The sequence below is a fragment of the Giraffa tippelskirchi genome, chromosome 8 (assembly GCF_054371585.1).
Source record: "Giraffa tippelskirchi isolate mGirTip1 chromosome 8, T2T-mGirTip1v1.2.pri, whole genome shotgun sequence".
Taxonomy (NCBI): domain Eukaryota; kingdom Metazoa; phylum Chordata; class Mammalia; order Artiodactyla; family Giraffidae; genus Giraffa; species Giraffa tippelskirchi.
The window spans coordinates 90,685,015-90,703,467 of record NC_137282.1 but is presented as its reverse complement, the minus strand read 5'-3'; the positions used below and the strand labels follow the sequence as shown (position 1 = coordinate 90,703,467).

Sequence of the window (18,453 nt, the reverse complement as noted above, 5' to 3'; positions counted from 1 at the left end):
GTAGTTGGAGAAAATCTAGAGCAGACAAGAACATGACTTGCATTCATTAAGATCTAAATTGGATCAAAACTTACAAGTGAAAGAGGCAAGGGGAAAACAATCAAAACCACTTATGACTTTAGATACTTCACTTGAATGAAATTCCATATAGTAATCTAATTTCAACAGTCCATAAATTATCACTATTTTATTAATAATGCAAAGTACTAATAGAAATAAGTACTTAGTAAATGCTTGCCAAAGAAACTAAAAAATATTCACACATAAATAATGGTATATTTGAGGCCTAGATATCATGGTGTGTGTGTGACACTCAGTCGCTAAGTCCAACTCTTTGTGACCCCATGGACTGTAGCCAGCCAGGCTCTTCTGTCCATCCATGGGATTTCCCAGACAAGAATACTGGAGTGGGTTGACCTTTCCTTCTCCAGGGGATCGTCCCAACCCAGGGATCAAATCTGCATCTCCTACACTGCAGGCAGATTCTTTACCAAAAATAGCAGGAAATATGTGTTTTTTAAAAAAAAAACCAAAACTGTAATTTTAAAAGCAATCAAAATGTGTGGTAAAGTGATTCTCTCAACAAAGATACACACTTTAGATGAAAAGTGGTTAAATTCTATGCTGTGTTGAGTGATTGACTTCCCAGGTGGTGCTAGTGGTAAAGCACCCGTGATTAACCATATACAGACTTTTTTTGTATATGGAGGAGAGGGTTAAGTTTCTGTGATTAAAGTTTAAAGATTTCAAGCAAAGTTCAACTAAAGAGAAAAAAAAAAATCAGTCATTGTTTCGGACTATTGATTTCTTTTTTTAGGTGGCTTGTGGGCTCTTAGTTCCCTGACCAGGGTTCGAACGCGGGCCCTCAGCAGTGAAAGTGTGGAGTCTTAACCACCAGGGAATCCCTGAACAATTTATTGATAATCCCTATTGCTCTCTTCATTTATTCACTCTATAATACTTATTGAATCTCCATATTCCTTATCCTCTAGCCGTAGCATAGATCAACTGTGAAATAATCACAGCTAATTTGCTAAAACTTTGAAAATTGCAAAGATTTGCTTTTTGCAAGTATAATCCCTATCTCTCTCACTCAACTGCAGCCTAATATTCCTCCATGAGAGGGAGAGAAGGCCTGGGTATACATGTTATGATGTCACATATACAGCATGTGTCTGATTCTGTGCGACGCTATGGACCATAGCCTGCCATGCTCTTCTGTCCATGGGATCCTCCAGGCAAGTATACTGAAGTGGGTTGCCATGCCCTCCTCCAGGGGATCTTCCCGACCCAGGGATCAAACCCACGTCATTTAACATCTCCTGCACTGGCAGGCGGATTCTGTACCACGAGCGCCACCTGGGGAATCCCGTCTGGGGTATACAACCCCAGCTTATTTAGGCTGAAGGTGGTTATGAGTTTCTGTTTCTGGAGGTAAAATGAAAGATAGCAGTAATAACTTACAGCTGTGTTATACTTCCCAACCACTAAAAGTATTTGTTTGCTTTCTCAAAATATGGATATGTCCACTGAAAAGAACATAGCCAGATAATATGAACATTTTTAATGGGTGCTCCACTGAAAACAATCAAGAAGCCTCCAGCCTGTATTTCATACATGCCCTGTGCTATAAAGCAGGATCAAAAATCAAACCAAAACAAAGTACACAAACAACAAAAAAGTGCACAGAATTAAGAGTCTAGAGGGGGAGAAGTAAACCAATAATGAGAAGACAAGAAGAGAATAACAAATGAGGTAAGAGACAAATGTGATAGGAGGGCAGAGGGCAGAATAACCAGCCTGCACTGGAGCTTCGAGGAAGGCTCAAAGAAAAGCTGACCTTTGGACTGCTGCTGCTGCTAAGTCGCTTCAGTCGTGTGCAACTCTGTGCGACCCCATAGATGGCAGCCCACCAGGCTTCCCCGTCCCTGGGATTCTCCAGGCAAGAACACTGGAGTGGGTTGCCATTTCCTTCCCCAATGCATGAAAGTGAAAAGTGAAAGTGAAGTCATTCAGTCGTGTCCGACTCTTAGCGACCCCATGGACTGCAGTCTACCAGGCTCCTCCGTCCATGGGATTTTCCAGGCAAGAGTACTGGAGTTGGTTGCCACTGCTTTCTCCGGACCTTCGGACTGGGGCTTGAATAAAGACAGCAACAGGGTTTGAGAGGGAAGCACTAGTTGGGCAAATGGTCAAAGTCAAGGGGAAACAGCATATTTGGAGAACAGGAACAATCCTGGTTTGGGTGGATGAGGCTGGAACTGAGATCAGGCTGTAAGAAGGATCTGGAGACTTGGAGACCACTCTTTAGGAAAACAAAAATCTAAATAATCAGATCTGACTGGTGGGAGGAAACAAGCATGATGGCAAAAAAGAGTTTTTCTTAAAGAGAGAAAAGAAAGACTAAATAGGGATGGTTGGGTCTTCTGAATGATTAAAGTAATAAAAATTGGTCTGGAAATTTATCACCAAATAATCTATTAAGTAACTGCAACAAAAAATACATTACCATTCAAACATACACTGCACAAAGTTATGTCTTTTTTTCCTTTCCTTTTTTTAGAGACCAGATTACTTACCACAAGGGCTTACTTCGTGGCTCAGATGGTAAAGAATCTGCCTGCAATGCAGGAGACCCAGGTTCATTTCCTGAGTCGGGAAGATCCCCTGGAGAAGGGAATGGTTACCCACTCCAGTATTCTTGCCTGGAGAATTCTATGGGCAGAGGATCCTGGCGGGCTATAGTCCATGGGATTGCAGAGTCAGACACAATTGAGCACTAACACCTTCACTTTCAACACTTTACTTCTCACAATGTGACTGGATACCAGCGGTTATGCATTATTTACTTTTATTGTTCACACAGGTATGTCTTTGATTTATGATGACAGTGTGGGCCCAGCTGACCAAATCTATTACAGGAATTGATAATGATGCCACTTAAGACTGCTATTTTATCAAACTAACTCTACAAAATAACTAATTTTTTTAATGAAATGAATGTAATCTTAAATTACATGTACGATAAAAAAATCATAGCCATAATTATGCCATTTTATTTAAGCAGAAACATAACAGACTCTCACATATACTTTCAAACATAATTGAGCCCGAGAAAATTTCCACTTAAATAATTCCAACAGAAAATCCCAGTGACTTTGCAAATAATTTTAAGTTGTAATCACCAAAGGTATTTATCTACCTGAGAGAAACTGCATGTGGCCCATATATCTCTCTCACTGCCGACAAGTCAGCTTCAAGCTGGGGGTGTTTGTGCAGCTCCCCGTCATAGTTCACCTGATAAAAAGGAATCATTTAGGAGTGACTTAGGGTGAAGAGAAACAGAAAAAGCAAAATACATATAATCTCCTGGATAGGTCACCCTGTCGTTCTGCCATGGGCATTTTCTCTGTTACCTTCATAAAAAAATATATAGATAATTCAGCAGGATATTCACTAAAGTTTTTAGGTTCACATACATCTGGTATAATTCACTATGCTTAAAAAGTAATTATCTGACTACTTTGATACGAAGACAATGCCACTGTTAAAATGAGTGAAGTAAATGGCAGATAATCTGGAAAAACTTCTAGACTGAAAAAAGAGCATTTACTTCCCCTCTGTAAGAATTAGTGGTGTAAACAAAAATCAAAACTAGAAGAATTAATTTAAATACTGTTAAAGTGTTATCTGGTTAAAGAATCTTAGGAAAAATACCCATTTCTAGTAAGGCATTCCTGGAGAGAAGAATTCTAGTTTTGTTCATGTCCACCCATACCTCTACTGCTTTGTCTATATGCTTGATAGACAAATTACTAATTTTTGATTCCAAATGAATAAATCAATTTGCATTCTTTACATAATAACAACAACTTTGGCTTTAAAGCATCTCTTTAACAAATTACCTTTCCATTATTCTATGCAAATTACAAAGCATATTTGATCAAGTTTACAAAAATAGAACAAGACACCTTATACAGCCATATCCTAAAATCAACTGCTCAGTTTAAACCGTCAATATTATCCTAGAAAAATATAATGAATTATTTTGTATAATGCATGCATATGCAGTAGTGCCATTTCCATGTATATAATTTATAATGTTTCTTTGTAACAATTGATCGACACTTTACATTCCTATAGAAGGAGAAGGAAGACAGTAAATACAAATAATGACTGCTGCTGCTGCTAAGTCGCTTCAGTCGTGTCCGACTCTGTGCGACCCCATAGACGGCAGCCCATCAGGATCCCCCGTCCCTGGGATTCTCCAGGCAAGAACACTGGAGTGGGTTGTCATTTCCTTCTCCAATGCGTGAAAGTGAAACGTGAAAGTGAAGTCTCTCAGTGACCCCATGGACTGCAGCCTACCAGGCTCCTCTGTCAATGGGATTTTCCAGGCATATAATGAAGATGCTCGATAATAAGGGCCCATCAATTTTTATAAAGGTTAATCACCTTCCATTGAAAACTAACAATCCATGCTTTTATTAGTGTCACCATTTCAAAATATTGACTGAGCACAATATGCTTGATAAATGTGAAAGTTAAAAGCATAATAAGATGCTGTCTGCAAAATATCTGTAATGAAGGCAGATGACTTCAATGTACATAAATGATTACAGTCAAAGAATTGCAAAAGCAACCTTAATTTCTGAAACTATATACAGAATGAGCGACAGATAAATTATATGAATTTCCTTGTTCGTTACAGAGCCCTGCAGAACACACAGGTCTTTCAGATTACAAGCATATATTTCCACTAGAGCATGGATGGCTATTTCTACCTTTGAGAGTGGATGTTTGGAAATCCTCACGTGCTTACCTGTCCTCCATAATAAAATTCTTCTGAATCATTATCTCCTTCAGAATCTTCTTCCACTGTGCTATTCTGTCTTGACTCCTTAAAATAATAGAGTAAGAAGATAATTTTAATGGTCAAACTAGTTTTCCTCCTTCTGAAAAAAAGTTAACAAATGGACATAAACGGTAGGTCTTGTGTATACGACATGGATTTTAAATAAAACCATTCTTGGTGCAATATAAACTAAAACTGAAAAGTAGTAAAATAGTTTTGTGGTGGGTGCATTAAGCTCTATGTACCTGGTCTTGAGTTTTATAATTTAATATTTGATACATATAAAAAACTATGTTAATCAATTACAACTTTGGTTTTGTTCTGATAAAACATCTGACAAGCTCATACTGATTCAATTTTTTACTAAAAAATTCTTCAGCATTATTTATCCCAGACTGTTCTCACTTCCACTGCCAACTCCACATAATGGTATGAAAGAAAGGGCACTTTGAATCTAATAATATAAAAATCAAATTATGCATATAAATACAAATACATTACAAAGGTAACTTTCAGTGTGTAGAAATTATTTGCTTTAAATTTCAATTTTCAAAAGTATGTTTAATTAAATACACTTGACGTAGGAGTTTCTAATTAAGTGAACCGTATCTGTTATGTGTCTAAAGTACAAATGACAAAAATTCATCTAAAGTAACTATTCCTGTCTCGGGCCCCGTTAAAATAATTAAGAGAAATGTAGCTGCATTTAGACACAGGAATCTATTAACTTGATTTCTAGACCAAATTTCAAATTATTAAAGAAAACAAACAAAAAAACCTGGAAAAGGGAATTTGGGTTTTATAAAACATAGTTTTTGGTTTTAGCAATGATAATGCTGTATGAGTGGTGCTCACTTTGGCTGCTAAAGTGCAGAATGAATGGTATAACACTAGGAGGAAAGCAGGGTGGCATTCAGTGCGCAGTTTTTGTTTTTTTATAAGATTACTTGATGCTTTTTTTTCTTTTTTGATGTGGACTGTTTTCAAAATCCTTATGAAATTTGTTACAATATTGCTTCTGCTGTTTTTATGTTGCTGTTGTTTTTAATGGCCACAAGGCATGTCCCCAACATTGGGAGGCAAAGTCTTAACCAATGGACCACCAGGGAGGTCCCAGTGTATAGTTTTAAAACCAAAGAATTGTTGGTCCCACCATCATTTTGTTTGTTTAATGTCCCAGTATTTATTTACAGATTGAAGTAAATTTCCTAAAGGTGCTGTTGTTCTTTTAACACTGGCCAAAAATAGTAAGATTATACCCAAGCGCTGTGCTCCTTTAACTAGAAAGACCATCTTTTATAGGTAAAATTTTAAAGGTCTCATCAAAATTATGTATACCACATACAGTTATCCTAACTATGTTACATAAGTGCTCTTCAGTCAACTACATTATTAGATGAAAATACAGAAAATAAGTTAGGTTTTGTACACACTTTATTTAGATTTAAATCAGATGTTCTATTACTTTAAAGGTAGTTAATTTTAGGACAATATCTTGTGATCCCATACATAAATCCCTAAGCCCTAAGCATGAACTTCATTCACTACATGCAATCTTAATCTAAATAATGATGGTATTAACCACAAATAATTTCAAATACATCTATACAGTTTTGAAGAAATATAATAAAACATAAAATGTAATTTACATACCTCGCCATTTTCCTTCTGTAATTTGGATTTTATGGATAAGCAACAGTTAATGTCATTTGTCTTTCTTAATTCTGAAATTTATAATTAAAGGATCATTTTAGTTTTCAGTATACTATTTACCAAACATTTATAAGTTTCAGTATAAAAACACCCAAAGATGACTCCTTTTTGCAAGAGAATTAAGAAATATTTTCAAATTATCTTATGTTAGAGAATTATATACAAACTATTCTGATTTTTCATTGCCATAAAAATGTGGTCGAACTAAAGTGGCCACAGTACAAATTCCTTCAGCTCTCACTATATATTTCATGGAATCTATGTTGTGTTATGTTTTTTAAACATTCAGTTTGTCTAGCAGTATTGTTATGCATGAAAATATTTTCACAAAAGTAAATATCAACATAATGTATTTAAACGAGACTTTTTTAAAGTACTAATTTATGCATTTAAAAAACTGTTGAGAAACAAACTAGTGATGCTAAATAGAAAATTTGCACGGAGAACCAGGTTTATAGATTCCAAAGATAAATATTATATGGGTTAAAAAAAAACAAAAAACAAAGCTACCTACAATCAACAAAATATTAACTAGGAACTTAAGAAAATAGTGTATTCCCATTACCTGTTGCTAGTCGATGAAAAATTACTGGAATTGGCTCTGTAGTAACTAATACATCTTCATCATTTTCTGAACTTGACACATATGTATTATCTGCAAAGAAATATAGACAACTAAAGGCATAGTAACTTGAAAAAGTACAACCTTTATTAAAAACAATTAAGGAATAGTTACATCACTTCCAACACTCATGAGGTACACACTACTGTTCTGATTTAATCTGGAAAAAAAATGAAGGAAATTACAGGTTTATGTGCAAATTAATTATAAATGTTTTCTTTAAAGATGCTTGCATGTCCTGGAGAAGTATAGACTTTGGATAGAGAATATTCAAACACATCTCTAACATCTCATGCAGTAATGGATCATTTGGAAGTAACTGGTTGCCTCAACTCACGGAAGAACATCGTTTGCAATATTGGTATGTCTGTGGTAATATCTGGGCTTCTCTGGTAGCTCAGCTAGTGAAGAATCTGCCTGCAATGCAGGAGACCCCGGTTCGATTTCTGAGTGGGGACGATCCCCTGGAGAAAAGAAAGGATACCTCCTCCAGTATTCTCGGAATTCCCTGGTGGCTCAGATGGTAAAGAATCTGCCTGGAATGTGGAAGACTTGGGTTCTATCCTGGGGTTGGGAAGATCCCCTGGAGGAGGGCATGGCAACCCACTCCCGTATTCTTGCCTGGAGAATCCCCATGGAGAGTGGAGCCTGGCAGGCTATAGTCTATGGAGTCGCAAAGAGTTGGAGATGACTGAGCGACTAAGCACAGCACAGCACGTGATAATATCTGGGGCTTCCTGGGTGGCACAGTGGTAAAGAATCTGCCTGCTGGGTAGGAGACATAAGAGTCGCAGGTTCGATCCCTGAGTCGGGAAGATCCCCTAGAGGAAGAAATGGCAAACCACTCCAGTATTCTTGCCTGGAAAATTCCAGGAGGAATCTGGCAGGCTACAGTCCAAGGGGTCACAAAGAGTCACTCACGAATGAGCACAGCACACACATATTGTAACATAATACACAGCTGCTATATTTTTTGCTCACTGATGATTACAGGGCAACTGTGACACAACTATTTAACAAAGATTTCACTGATTTTTAAATAATGGTCCTAAAATATGCTAATGATGTATAAAAATGTAAACATATATATAAAATGAAAGTATAAAATACATCCAACAAGTAATAGAAGCCTGCATCAATTTCTGCTAGGAGAAATAAGTGTTCAGATGATTTACTGAATACATGATAAAAGATCGTGAGCCAAGTTTTCATAATATTGTGTCAGTGCAGTGAGAGCTACCAAGCTAAGCCATTATTTCCGAAGATACATCTGTACTTTTTTTAGGCCTTGAGGAGTGAGTAAGTGAAAGTTATATGTATTCACAGCGTAGCCACAAAAGACTCTCAAAGTTATAAGGCTTTAAGTGAGGAAGGTGAAAGGTGATGGGGGTGGGTTGGACTTGAAACCAAGTAGGTTTGCCTCATTACTTTGTTCTAATTACAAATTTTGCCTTCTTTTTCAACTAGCATCTAGGAGGGTATGAGATTTCTGTGTTTATCTAGTGAGACCCCAGATTTAGAAACAGATTTTATATAACTTTTAATTACTGTCTTGTCATATTAGATGAAACTTTAACTGCTTATCTGGAGTCTCTTCTATCAGTAATCTCACACGTTCAAGTGAGGGTCAAAAGCTGCTCTTAAACCCAGTTTTTAAATTTCTTAACCCTCATTCAGAACCTCACTGATTCAAAGTTATTTGTATGGAGTCAATTTAGTTAGGCTTTCCCCATGCACAATGGATTCCTTGAAGCAAACTTGTGAAGAAAAAGAGCATTAAAACAACAGAAGCAACAGCTAACCACCAACTAGAAGGGAAGATCCAGAAAAATCTATGAAGTGGACACAGTATCATGGAATATCTTGGTGTCACGGTATGAGGCGGTTTCTGCTAAAGCATTAAGAGGCAAATAGATTAGAATTTTCTGTTTAAGAAAACAAGGAAGTAAATAATTCAATTTAGAGGATCAAATGGCTTACGTCAAGTGTTGACACTGGAAGGCAGTGAGGTGTGATTCAAGGAAACATAATTTGATAAATAAATGTTGCATAATGCTAAAAGGCAGGATTATGCATTCAACATAACATTTTTTAAGAGATTTTCCACTGGTTTGCATTTTGATTAGTATTTAAGCATCAGAACACTTCCCATTTCTGCTTTTGGCTTAATTTACCCAAACCAAAATGTTTTCAGTTTTAATGGATAACAGTATCCATTAAATCACCATTACAATACAACAGGCCGGATCACAGAGGAATATCCAGGTCAAGAAGAGAAACTTAAGAGCAGACAAAGCACTTCAAATCTAGACTCCGCTACCAATTAGCTGCTGATCCCTTTAAATCTAAGCCACATTCTGCTTGGTTATAAAATGAAGAGGTTTGCTGATGGGGGAGCTTTGAGATTCTGTGTTTTCTTTTGTTGTTGTTGTTTAACTATTTTTAAATCTTCCTCAAACTATTTTGACATCTGTAATAATACATCATCTTTGTTTAGACATAGGAAAATAGTACACAAAAAGGGTAAACAATGCATTTAAGGTAACAGAATGAGTCAGTGACAGACAGAATGCTTTCAAGCTCAAATTCCTTCTCTGCAAGTCTCCCACTTGAGTTTAGGGCTGACAATTTCTTTTCTTTCTAAAAGCTTTTGGGGACAGTTAGGTTCTTTAACGTGTACGTTTTGTAGAGAATCTATATAGATCCTTGTTAAAGGCTGTTACCAATATGAATATTTTCTGTCCCCTTCCCTGCCAGACTATGCAAGTATTACTGGAAACTCTGTGGACAGAGGACAGATGAGTAGAGAGCTATGAAAACATGGGTTTTAAACCATTGCTTTTATTCTATTTCATTCTATCTCTAATTTAAGCCATCATTCTATTATTCATTACTATGTAACTTCATAAAAATAATTACAGATAATAACTGTATTGGTTTTATAACATAATCTGTGTATTTCCCCCATATATGATATTCATATAAACCATCCAACCCACTCATTTATCAATATCATCCTTATTTTAAAGATGAGGAAACCAAGAGTCAGAGAAATTAATTCACCCAAGTTATTTAAGTAATTAAAGTAATTACACATAGTGTAGTAAGTGGTGAAACTGTCCGAATCCAAACATCAATGCTTTGCTATTTTTTTAATATCAAAAAATACAGAAATGAGAGAATTCATACCCTCCAGTAGGCAAGCGTCCTATTTAAGGTGGTACCCCATGAGAAAGAATTCTGCTAGTCTGTCACAACAGAGTCACAACCTGTGATTTGTAATATACATGCATGTGTGCTAAGCTGCTTCAGTCATGTCCGACTCTTTGCGACCCCATGGACTGTAGCCCACCAGGCTCCTCTGTCCATGGAATTCTCCAGGCAAGAATACTGGAGTGGGTTGCCAGGCCCTCCTCCAAGGGATCTTTCTGGCCAGGGATCAAACCCAGGTATCCTGCTTGACAGGCAGTTTCTTTACCACTAGTGCCACCTGGGAAGCCTGATTTGTAATACAATTAACTTTAAAAAACAGAAAATTGTCTACAGTATAAACTCCATGAAGAAGTACACATACCAGAAGGCTGCTCTATTTCTTCACTGTTTTGAAAAGCCAATATATATATTTCATTTATATACATGTCATTATGTAAACTTAAAACTTAAAGACCCTCTAGATTTTCATTTTCACAAAAACAAACTATGAAATCAATTTCAACAGATGGCACAGGTAACTTAATAAGTTAAATTATAAAATAGCAAATCTGCTCCTGAGGTAATAAATAAAACAGCATAATCTTGAATTGGGAAGATTATGCTGATACATGTTCATGTTCATAGGATAAAAAAAAATTCCATACTGTATTTTCAAACTGAAATGATAAGATAATCATTAAACCATAAATTCAGAAAAAGTGGAGGGAAAGCCTGAGGAACGTTATCAGAAAGAATTAAGGAAAGTACTATCAAGATTACTGAATTTAGAAATCAGAAGCAACATAAAAGAGATATTTGTTTGAAATAATTTAAAAAATAGACAAACATTTTGGAAGAAAAACAAAGGGAGAAAAGAAAAGCAAATATAAAATAACATAAATAAGGAAGGGGAAATAATCACAGAGATGTAGATTTTAAGATTTAAGGCTGAATACTATTAAAAAAACTTTTTGCTAAAAGAAATTTGGACATTTCTCCAACATAGTGAACTTTCAGGAGGAACACATGTTAAAAAATGGCTAAATAGAAAAAAAAAGAACAGATCACTAATCATGGTAGAAAAATATAACTGCTCTAGAACAATCTCTAAAAAGATACCAGGCCATACAGATTTGCTAGCAAGTTCTATCAAATGCCAAAGAACAGTTTAATCTCTTCAGCAATTTGAAGTCTTTAATAACAGAATATATGACAAAATACACATAACTCTTATAGAGCAACATTAAGATATCTGCTAATATAACTTGTCACCTTTTGTTCAAAGGAGAAACCATATATGATATCTCATTTGATGCCAAACAAGAATTGGATAAATTCTAAATATTCATTCTTTAAAAAAAAAAAGCTTGGTAAATGAGAAAAGGAATGATACTTGTTTTTCTGAAAGCGACTAGAAGCAAGCTCACTAATTTTGAGAAAAGGAAGGAAGCTGCCAACTTTCATATCTATTATTAAAAATTATTCTGGAAGTTCTGGCTAGTGCAAGAGGAGAAAAAATACAGGTATGAATACTGGAAAGGAAAACAAGCATATAATTTTTATATAATATTATATATATATATATTTATATGAAAAACCAAGCATATTAACTGAACTAATAGTACAAACAACTAGAATTAAATTTAATAACGGGGGAAATATTATCATAGTAATATTCACTTTGAAGAAAGCTCCATAAAAATACTGCTACTACTACTTCTCCAGAAGTATCTTCAGAAGTGACAGGAATCAGAACTGAATTAGAGTCTTGGTTACCAACAAAACTACACAGCCTTGGGGAATATTTAGCCTCTCTCAGCACACTTCTTCATGTATAAAATGGCATGATAACACTTGTTCTGTCTATACATAGACTATATTTAGAATTAATTCAATCATTTATATGAAAATACTTGGCTTTATCCCCAAATTCACCAATCCTCTCTCCATCTTCATGTTTTATTTACATTGCTTTTTAATAAATTAAATTATATTGGAAATTCACTACTAACTTGCTTCATGAAGAAAATTCAATTTTAAAAAAGCACCAATGATAACCAATACTTTATTTTCAATTTCAATTTCTGTATACTGTAGTTCCAAGTGGGGCTCTTGTATGGTGAGAAAAACCAGAGTGATACCCTGTGGCCACAAGAGGGAGCTAAATATTTGCTTCACTTAATTAAAGGCGCCTTCTTCCATATTTCCTACCCTACAGAATAATTCACTTACTGTCTTCAATTGGGCTTTGATTTGTGGCATTATTTCTATCACCTTGACTTAAAAGTCCTGCATCTCTCATGGCTGACATCTCTAGAAGCAACCTCAGATGAGACACACAATAATTGTATTTACAATACAAAGTTGAAGGCAGGAGGAGAAGGGGACAACAGAGGATGACATGGTTGGATGGCATCACTGACTCGATGGACATGGGTTTGGGTGGACTCCGGGAGTTGGTGATGGACAGGGAGGCCTGGCGTGCTACAGTCCATGGGGTCGCAAAGAGTCAGACACGACTGAGCAACTGAACTGAACTGAACAATAAAAAAGTAGGGCTTTTATTTTCCTAACATAGTTAAGCAAACATTCAGCATCAAAAGCATATTATATCATAAGGGAGAGGGCTAATTGCAAAACCATCCAAAAACTTTTTTTCTTTATGTATTTCATGTCTTGGTTCTTCCAATAATATCTGTCTAGAATATTTTTGATACTACTATTAAAAATAGGTATATATTTAATAATGGATAACTATCCTTATAAAATTATACAATAGTTTTATAGAATGCTACACTTAAAATATATGGAGATCATAGCAAGGTAACTGTAAGGGAGTTTGTGATTTATGAAAATTATTTTAAAATGTTAAATTTGATTTTACAAAAAGGTTAAATGCAGAATGCAAATTGCCACAGGAAATACTTAGGTTAAATGCTAAAGAAATAAGTTTTTACAATATTTTGACACCACATTATTAACTAATTATTTTTAAAAAATATTCAAAGTACATATAATAAAAATTACAACAATCTACTCATTTTATACAGAAATTATGATCTCAATAATGCATAGTATATGAATAAAATAGCTAGATTTAAACAGGAATTAGAATTATGACTTCAACTTATAACACACATAGGTCAGTTTGGTAACCATCAGATTTTATTAAGAATGAATAATGGAGTAAAAAGTATATATATGAAATATAAGCAGATAAAATTTGATAATCTTTTCTATAGTGTATGATAAACAATAGATTCCTGCATTATACTTTTTGGGGTAAACTGTGTACTTAGTTGCTCAGATGTGTCCGATTCTTTGCGACCACATGGACTGGGGTCCGCCAGTCTCCTCTGTCCATGGGGATTCTCCAGGCAAGAATACTGGAGTGGGTTGCCATGCCCCCTCCAGGAGACCTTCCCAACCCAGGGACCGAACCCATGTTTCCCGCAATGAAGAAGGATTCTTTACCATCTGAGCCACCAAGGAAGCCCAAGAATACTAGAGTGGGTAGCCTATCCCTTCTTTAGGGGATCTTCCTGACCCAGGAATTGAACCGGGGTCTCCTGCATTGCAGGAGGAGTCTCTACCAGCCAAGCTACCCGGGAAGCCCTAATCAAGACAAATTCAATCTTCACTAAGTCCACAGTGCTCATGCTCTTACTCGAGATAAAATTATACATATCACTTGTGAGGAAAGAACTAAAGATAAACAAATTTTCTTCACATCTTCAAATTATTATGTTAAATGTTGGCAAACACATCCTGGGCTCTGGTGAGATTACAGTGAGTCTAGAAAGTAAGACTGAACATGGCCTTGAAAAAAAGACACTGGTTTGATGTATAAAAAAAATGAATCTATAGTGATCTTACATTCTATTTTTTATGCACAAGTGTTTGTGGACCTAGTACCCTATTTCAGGACACACAGGGAGGACAGCTGTGCATATGTAAGAAGCCTAGTACAGCCTAGCGGTATGGTCCACGAGCTCTGGACTGTTGGGTTCAAATGACAGCTCTTCCTCTTAATAGCACTGTCATCACTCATCTGTAAAATGGGGACACTATGGTGACAATCTCACAGGGTGGTTGTAAGAATTGTTTAATTCTATATACACTTAGAGAAGGGCTTCTCTAGTGGCTCAGATAGTAAAGACTCTGCAATGTGGGAGACCCAGGATCGATCCCTGGGTCAGGAAGATCCCCTAGAAAAGGGAATGGCTACCCACTCCAGTATTCTTGCCTGGAGAATTCCACGGATGGAGGAGTCTGGAGGGCCACAGTCCTTGGAGTTGCAAAGACTAGGACACAACTGAGTGTGTTATCACATACACATATACTTAGAGAAATTGAGAATGGCCTGTTATTTTCAACTATTACTATTACTTTTAGCTATTATTTTAGCTGTTGCTCATACCTATTATTTTTCAGTTATGAAAAACCAAATGATTTCCCCAAACCAACAAACAACTAAACCAGTTTAGAGAACCTTTATTTTAACCATAATGAGGTAAGTACATAGGCTGACACTATCATATGGGCTCAAAGAAAGAATAGTTTTTACAGGGATACTATTTTGATTCTGGACGGCATCTCAAGGTAAGACATGTACCTAGCAGGCAATCAACAAAATTATATCTTTAAGTCTTCCCCTTCCAGTGATTCCCCCTGGATATATTTATATACATTTCACATCTCCAGAAGAAAAAAATATTCAAAGGAATCATGGCATAAATATTTGCAAAAAAAAGAAGAAAAACATACCTGGGTAATCTTCAGATACATGTACTGAATAGGATACACTGTTAAAACAAGGGGGGAAAAAAGAGAAAAGACAGGCTCAAGTTACTACTAAGGTAGATGCTTTTACACAGTAAAAACCAACCCCAGGTTGCTCATTAATTTATACAGATGCAAGTATAAACAGAAATCAAAATGGATTAGAAAACATCTTTGATATTTGACACAGGAATCTTACAGATTTTTTAAATACATGACATAGTAATATAAATCTTTTGTGATACTTTTTTTAGTATAGCTAGGTCTTTTTATTTCAGCAGTGTCTGACATTCAGTTCTTTATAATCATGTGCATTGTTTGTGTAGGTTTTATCAAATCATCTTTTCTTACCAAAAATGAAGTATTCTCCCATGTAGTACGGCACTTGAGGATCTAAACATTTATAAGTTTAAACATTTATTTTTAATATTGCCTTTTCATAATATGCTGTGCTTTTTGAAACAGGTCCTTTCCTTTAAAGAATTAACAAAATGGTGACAGTGTAACGAATAGGTATTCATAAGCCAATCTCTCATCATTACTATATATAGTAAATAAACTACCTCCTGTACTCAGAAGGATTGGGTTGTTTCATAAATCACTTTTAACAACTCCATTCTCAGTAACCCCACTGTTTCTATGTACTTATCTCATGACACCTGGGGATTTGTCATACTTTGTTTATTCTCCTTTATCAACTAAATTGCAAGTCACTTGAAATTAAGGTCCACTGATATTTGCATTTTCAGCACAGTTACCTACGCTAGACACATATGCATGATACACAGCACACATTCAGCATTAGCTGTTTGGATGGATCAGTGGGGCTGCCACTTGTCACAGAAAAGTCAAACCTGAGTTCAAGTTCAGCCAAAATAACTACCTGTTCAGATCAAAAATTATCAATTGTCTTTGAAGAAACTTACAGAATACAGAGCCTATATAAAGTATCATTCACAAAGTCAATACAGTCCAAATTACTTAACATATTAACAAATAAAAAAACTTGAACCGACTTCAAGAAAAATTTGACTCGTGTTGAGATTAGTCCTCAATGATGTTAAAACAGTAAATAAGTATGGCTAAGGATGTGAAGGAAAATCTAATCTCAAGAAGAAACAAATACAAAGAAACAATCAGGGTCTTGTGCGACACTAGCAAAATAGCAAATATTTTATATAATCAGAGCTTTAGAAGATGAAAAGAGAGAATAATGCAGAAACGTAAAGCTGAAAATCTCCAAATTTGGGTGAAAGACATAGCTGTGTAAATTGAAGAAGCTCAGAAAACTCCAAACAGGATAAGGGCAAAGACGTCTACTTCCAGGTACACATAGTCAAACTGCTGCGAAACAAATATAAAGAGAGAAATTTCACAGAAGAGAAACAAAAGACACATTACATACAGGGAAATAAGAATTAATGTTAAGTTTTTGTAAGAAGGTACAGAGGACACAGGATGGTAGAAAAGTAAAGAGTAGGGTCGGCGGCTGGAGGAGGGGAATGGGGAAGTAACAACGGTGAACCAAGAATTCTTTATCCAGGCCATAAATCCGTAAAAAATGAAGGCCAATGAAGAATGTTTCAGATAAAGGAAAATTGTGGACCCATGTCTCAGCAGACTTAAAGTATAAGAAATCTCAAACAAAGTTTTCCAGGCTGACTGATAATTAGAATTTCAAATACCCGGAAGAAATGAAGAGCACCAGAAATTGTCATGTTTTGTTTGACACAACATAAATGACTATTTTTCTCATAATGTTTTAAAAATACACATGGGTGTTTAAAGTAAAAATTCTGCACTGTGTGATTTATAAAATGTAAATGTAGTACCCATGACAGTTACAGGATAATGTGCGGGAAGGGTTAAATGGTATATATAGCTTCAAGGTCCTTAATCTTACGGGAAGTGGTAAAATATTAACCCTAAATAATACCTCTAAGAAATTGTAAGAATATACATTGTAATTCCTAGAGCAAGCCCCAAACAAGATTAAAGACAATAATAAATTACATGGAATTCTAAAATCATTCTGGAACCTTTAATCCCAAAGAAAGCAGGAACAGAAGAACAAAACACAAGGAACAAACAGAAAACAAATACTAAATAGTGCCTGAATCCTACCGTAGCAAGAACTGCCTTAAATGCTGATGGAGTAAACACATCGAATAAAAGGCAAAGATGGACAGATAGATTAAAAAAAGCCAGATCCAACCCCATGCTGTCTTTAAGAGATCCATATTAAATAAAAACACAGGTAGATGGAAAATTTTTAAATGGAAAAGATATACCATGCAAATGGTAAGCATAAGAAGACTGAAGTGTTTAATAACAAAGACCTCAAGACAGATACGAAGATATCATTCATAATGATATCATTCATTAATCCTTTTGGATTGATCCATCGGGATGAAGGCACAATAATCACAAATGTGTATGTACCTAATAACAGAGCTTCAAAACACGTGCGACAAAACCTGACAGTATTAAAGGGAAAAACAGACAATTCAACATAGTATGACAAACTGACAGAACCACTCCCTCCAAAAAAAAGATCATTAAAGACACAGATGATCTGAAATACATTTTCATAGAAAATTACAGCCACAAAAGGTATTCAAAAGACTATCTTTTTCTCTTTAGATATACATGGGTAAAATGTCCACCAAGGTAAGTCATATACTGGGCTATAAAACTAGTCCTAATAAATGTGAATGCATAGATGTTCAGGGTTCACTAGTTTACATCCTGGTTTTCCTGGCTCATCTTGTCCTTAAAACACTAAGTCTTAAGTCCTCAAAAAGCCACTGCCTTTTAGAATTTGTGACTGGACTCTGCTACCTTAGCCACAGGCAATGCAACTCTCCCAGTCAAGCCCAAGTCTCTAGGACTCCACCAGTCATATCCCTGGCATGTTTGTCTAGTCCTTGGAAAATAATTAGTCAGGGACAAGAAAGACTAAATAAAGAGGACAGTAGGAAAGAAAGATGGTTAATATGAGACCAAGCACTAATATGCTGGTTCTTTCATAAAGCATATTTAATTATTCAATTAATTCAAGAAGCATTTCTTGGTAACTGCTAAAAGTCAAACACTGTGTTAATGCCAAATAAGATTTAGGTAGAAAAAAACTGAAACATAACTAAATTATTAATTCAGAGGGAAACAAAGAATATGAAATATAATGAATATGACAGACCAACAAATCTGAATATTTTAAAGCACATCAGACTTTTTTTTTTTTGCTTTTTATTTTTAAATAATTATAGAGTCATGTGAAGTTACATAG

General features: G+C 35.5%; 1 protein-coding gene across 3 annotated transcripts in view; it reads right to left on the bottom strand.

Moving 5' to 3' along the window:
* The window catches only part of PARP8 (poly(ADP-ribose) polymerase family member 8), a 200,278-nt gene that overhangs the window by 82,888 nt on the left and 98,937 nt on the right, over positions 1 to 18,453 (bottom strand). For all 3 annotated transcript variants that reach the window (XM_081521336.1, XM_081521337.1, XM_081521335.1), the window contains exons 4-8: positions 15,150 to 15,187; positions 7,134 to 7,223; positions 6,509 to 6,579; positions 4,823 to 4,900; positions 3,203 to 3,297 (exon numbers count right to left, since the gene is read on the bottom strand). In XM_081521336.1, coding sequence (XP_081377462.1) covers positions 3,203 to 3,297; positions 4,823 to 4,900; positions 6,509 to 6,579; positions 7,134 to 7,223; positions 15,150 to 15,187 — 372 coding nt within the window. The remainder of the gene's footprint in view (positions 1 to 3,202; positions 3,298 to 4,822; positions 4,901 to 6,508; positions 6,580 to 7,133; positions 7,224 to 15,149; positions 15,188 to 18,453) is intronic.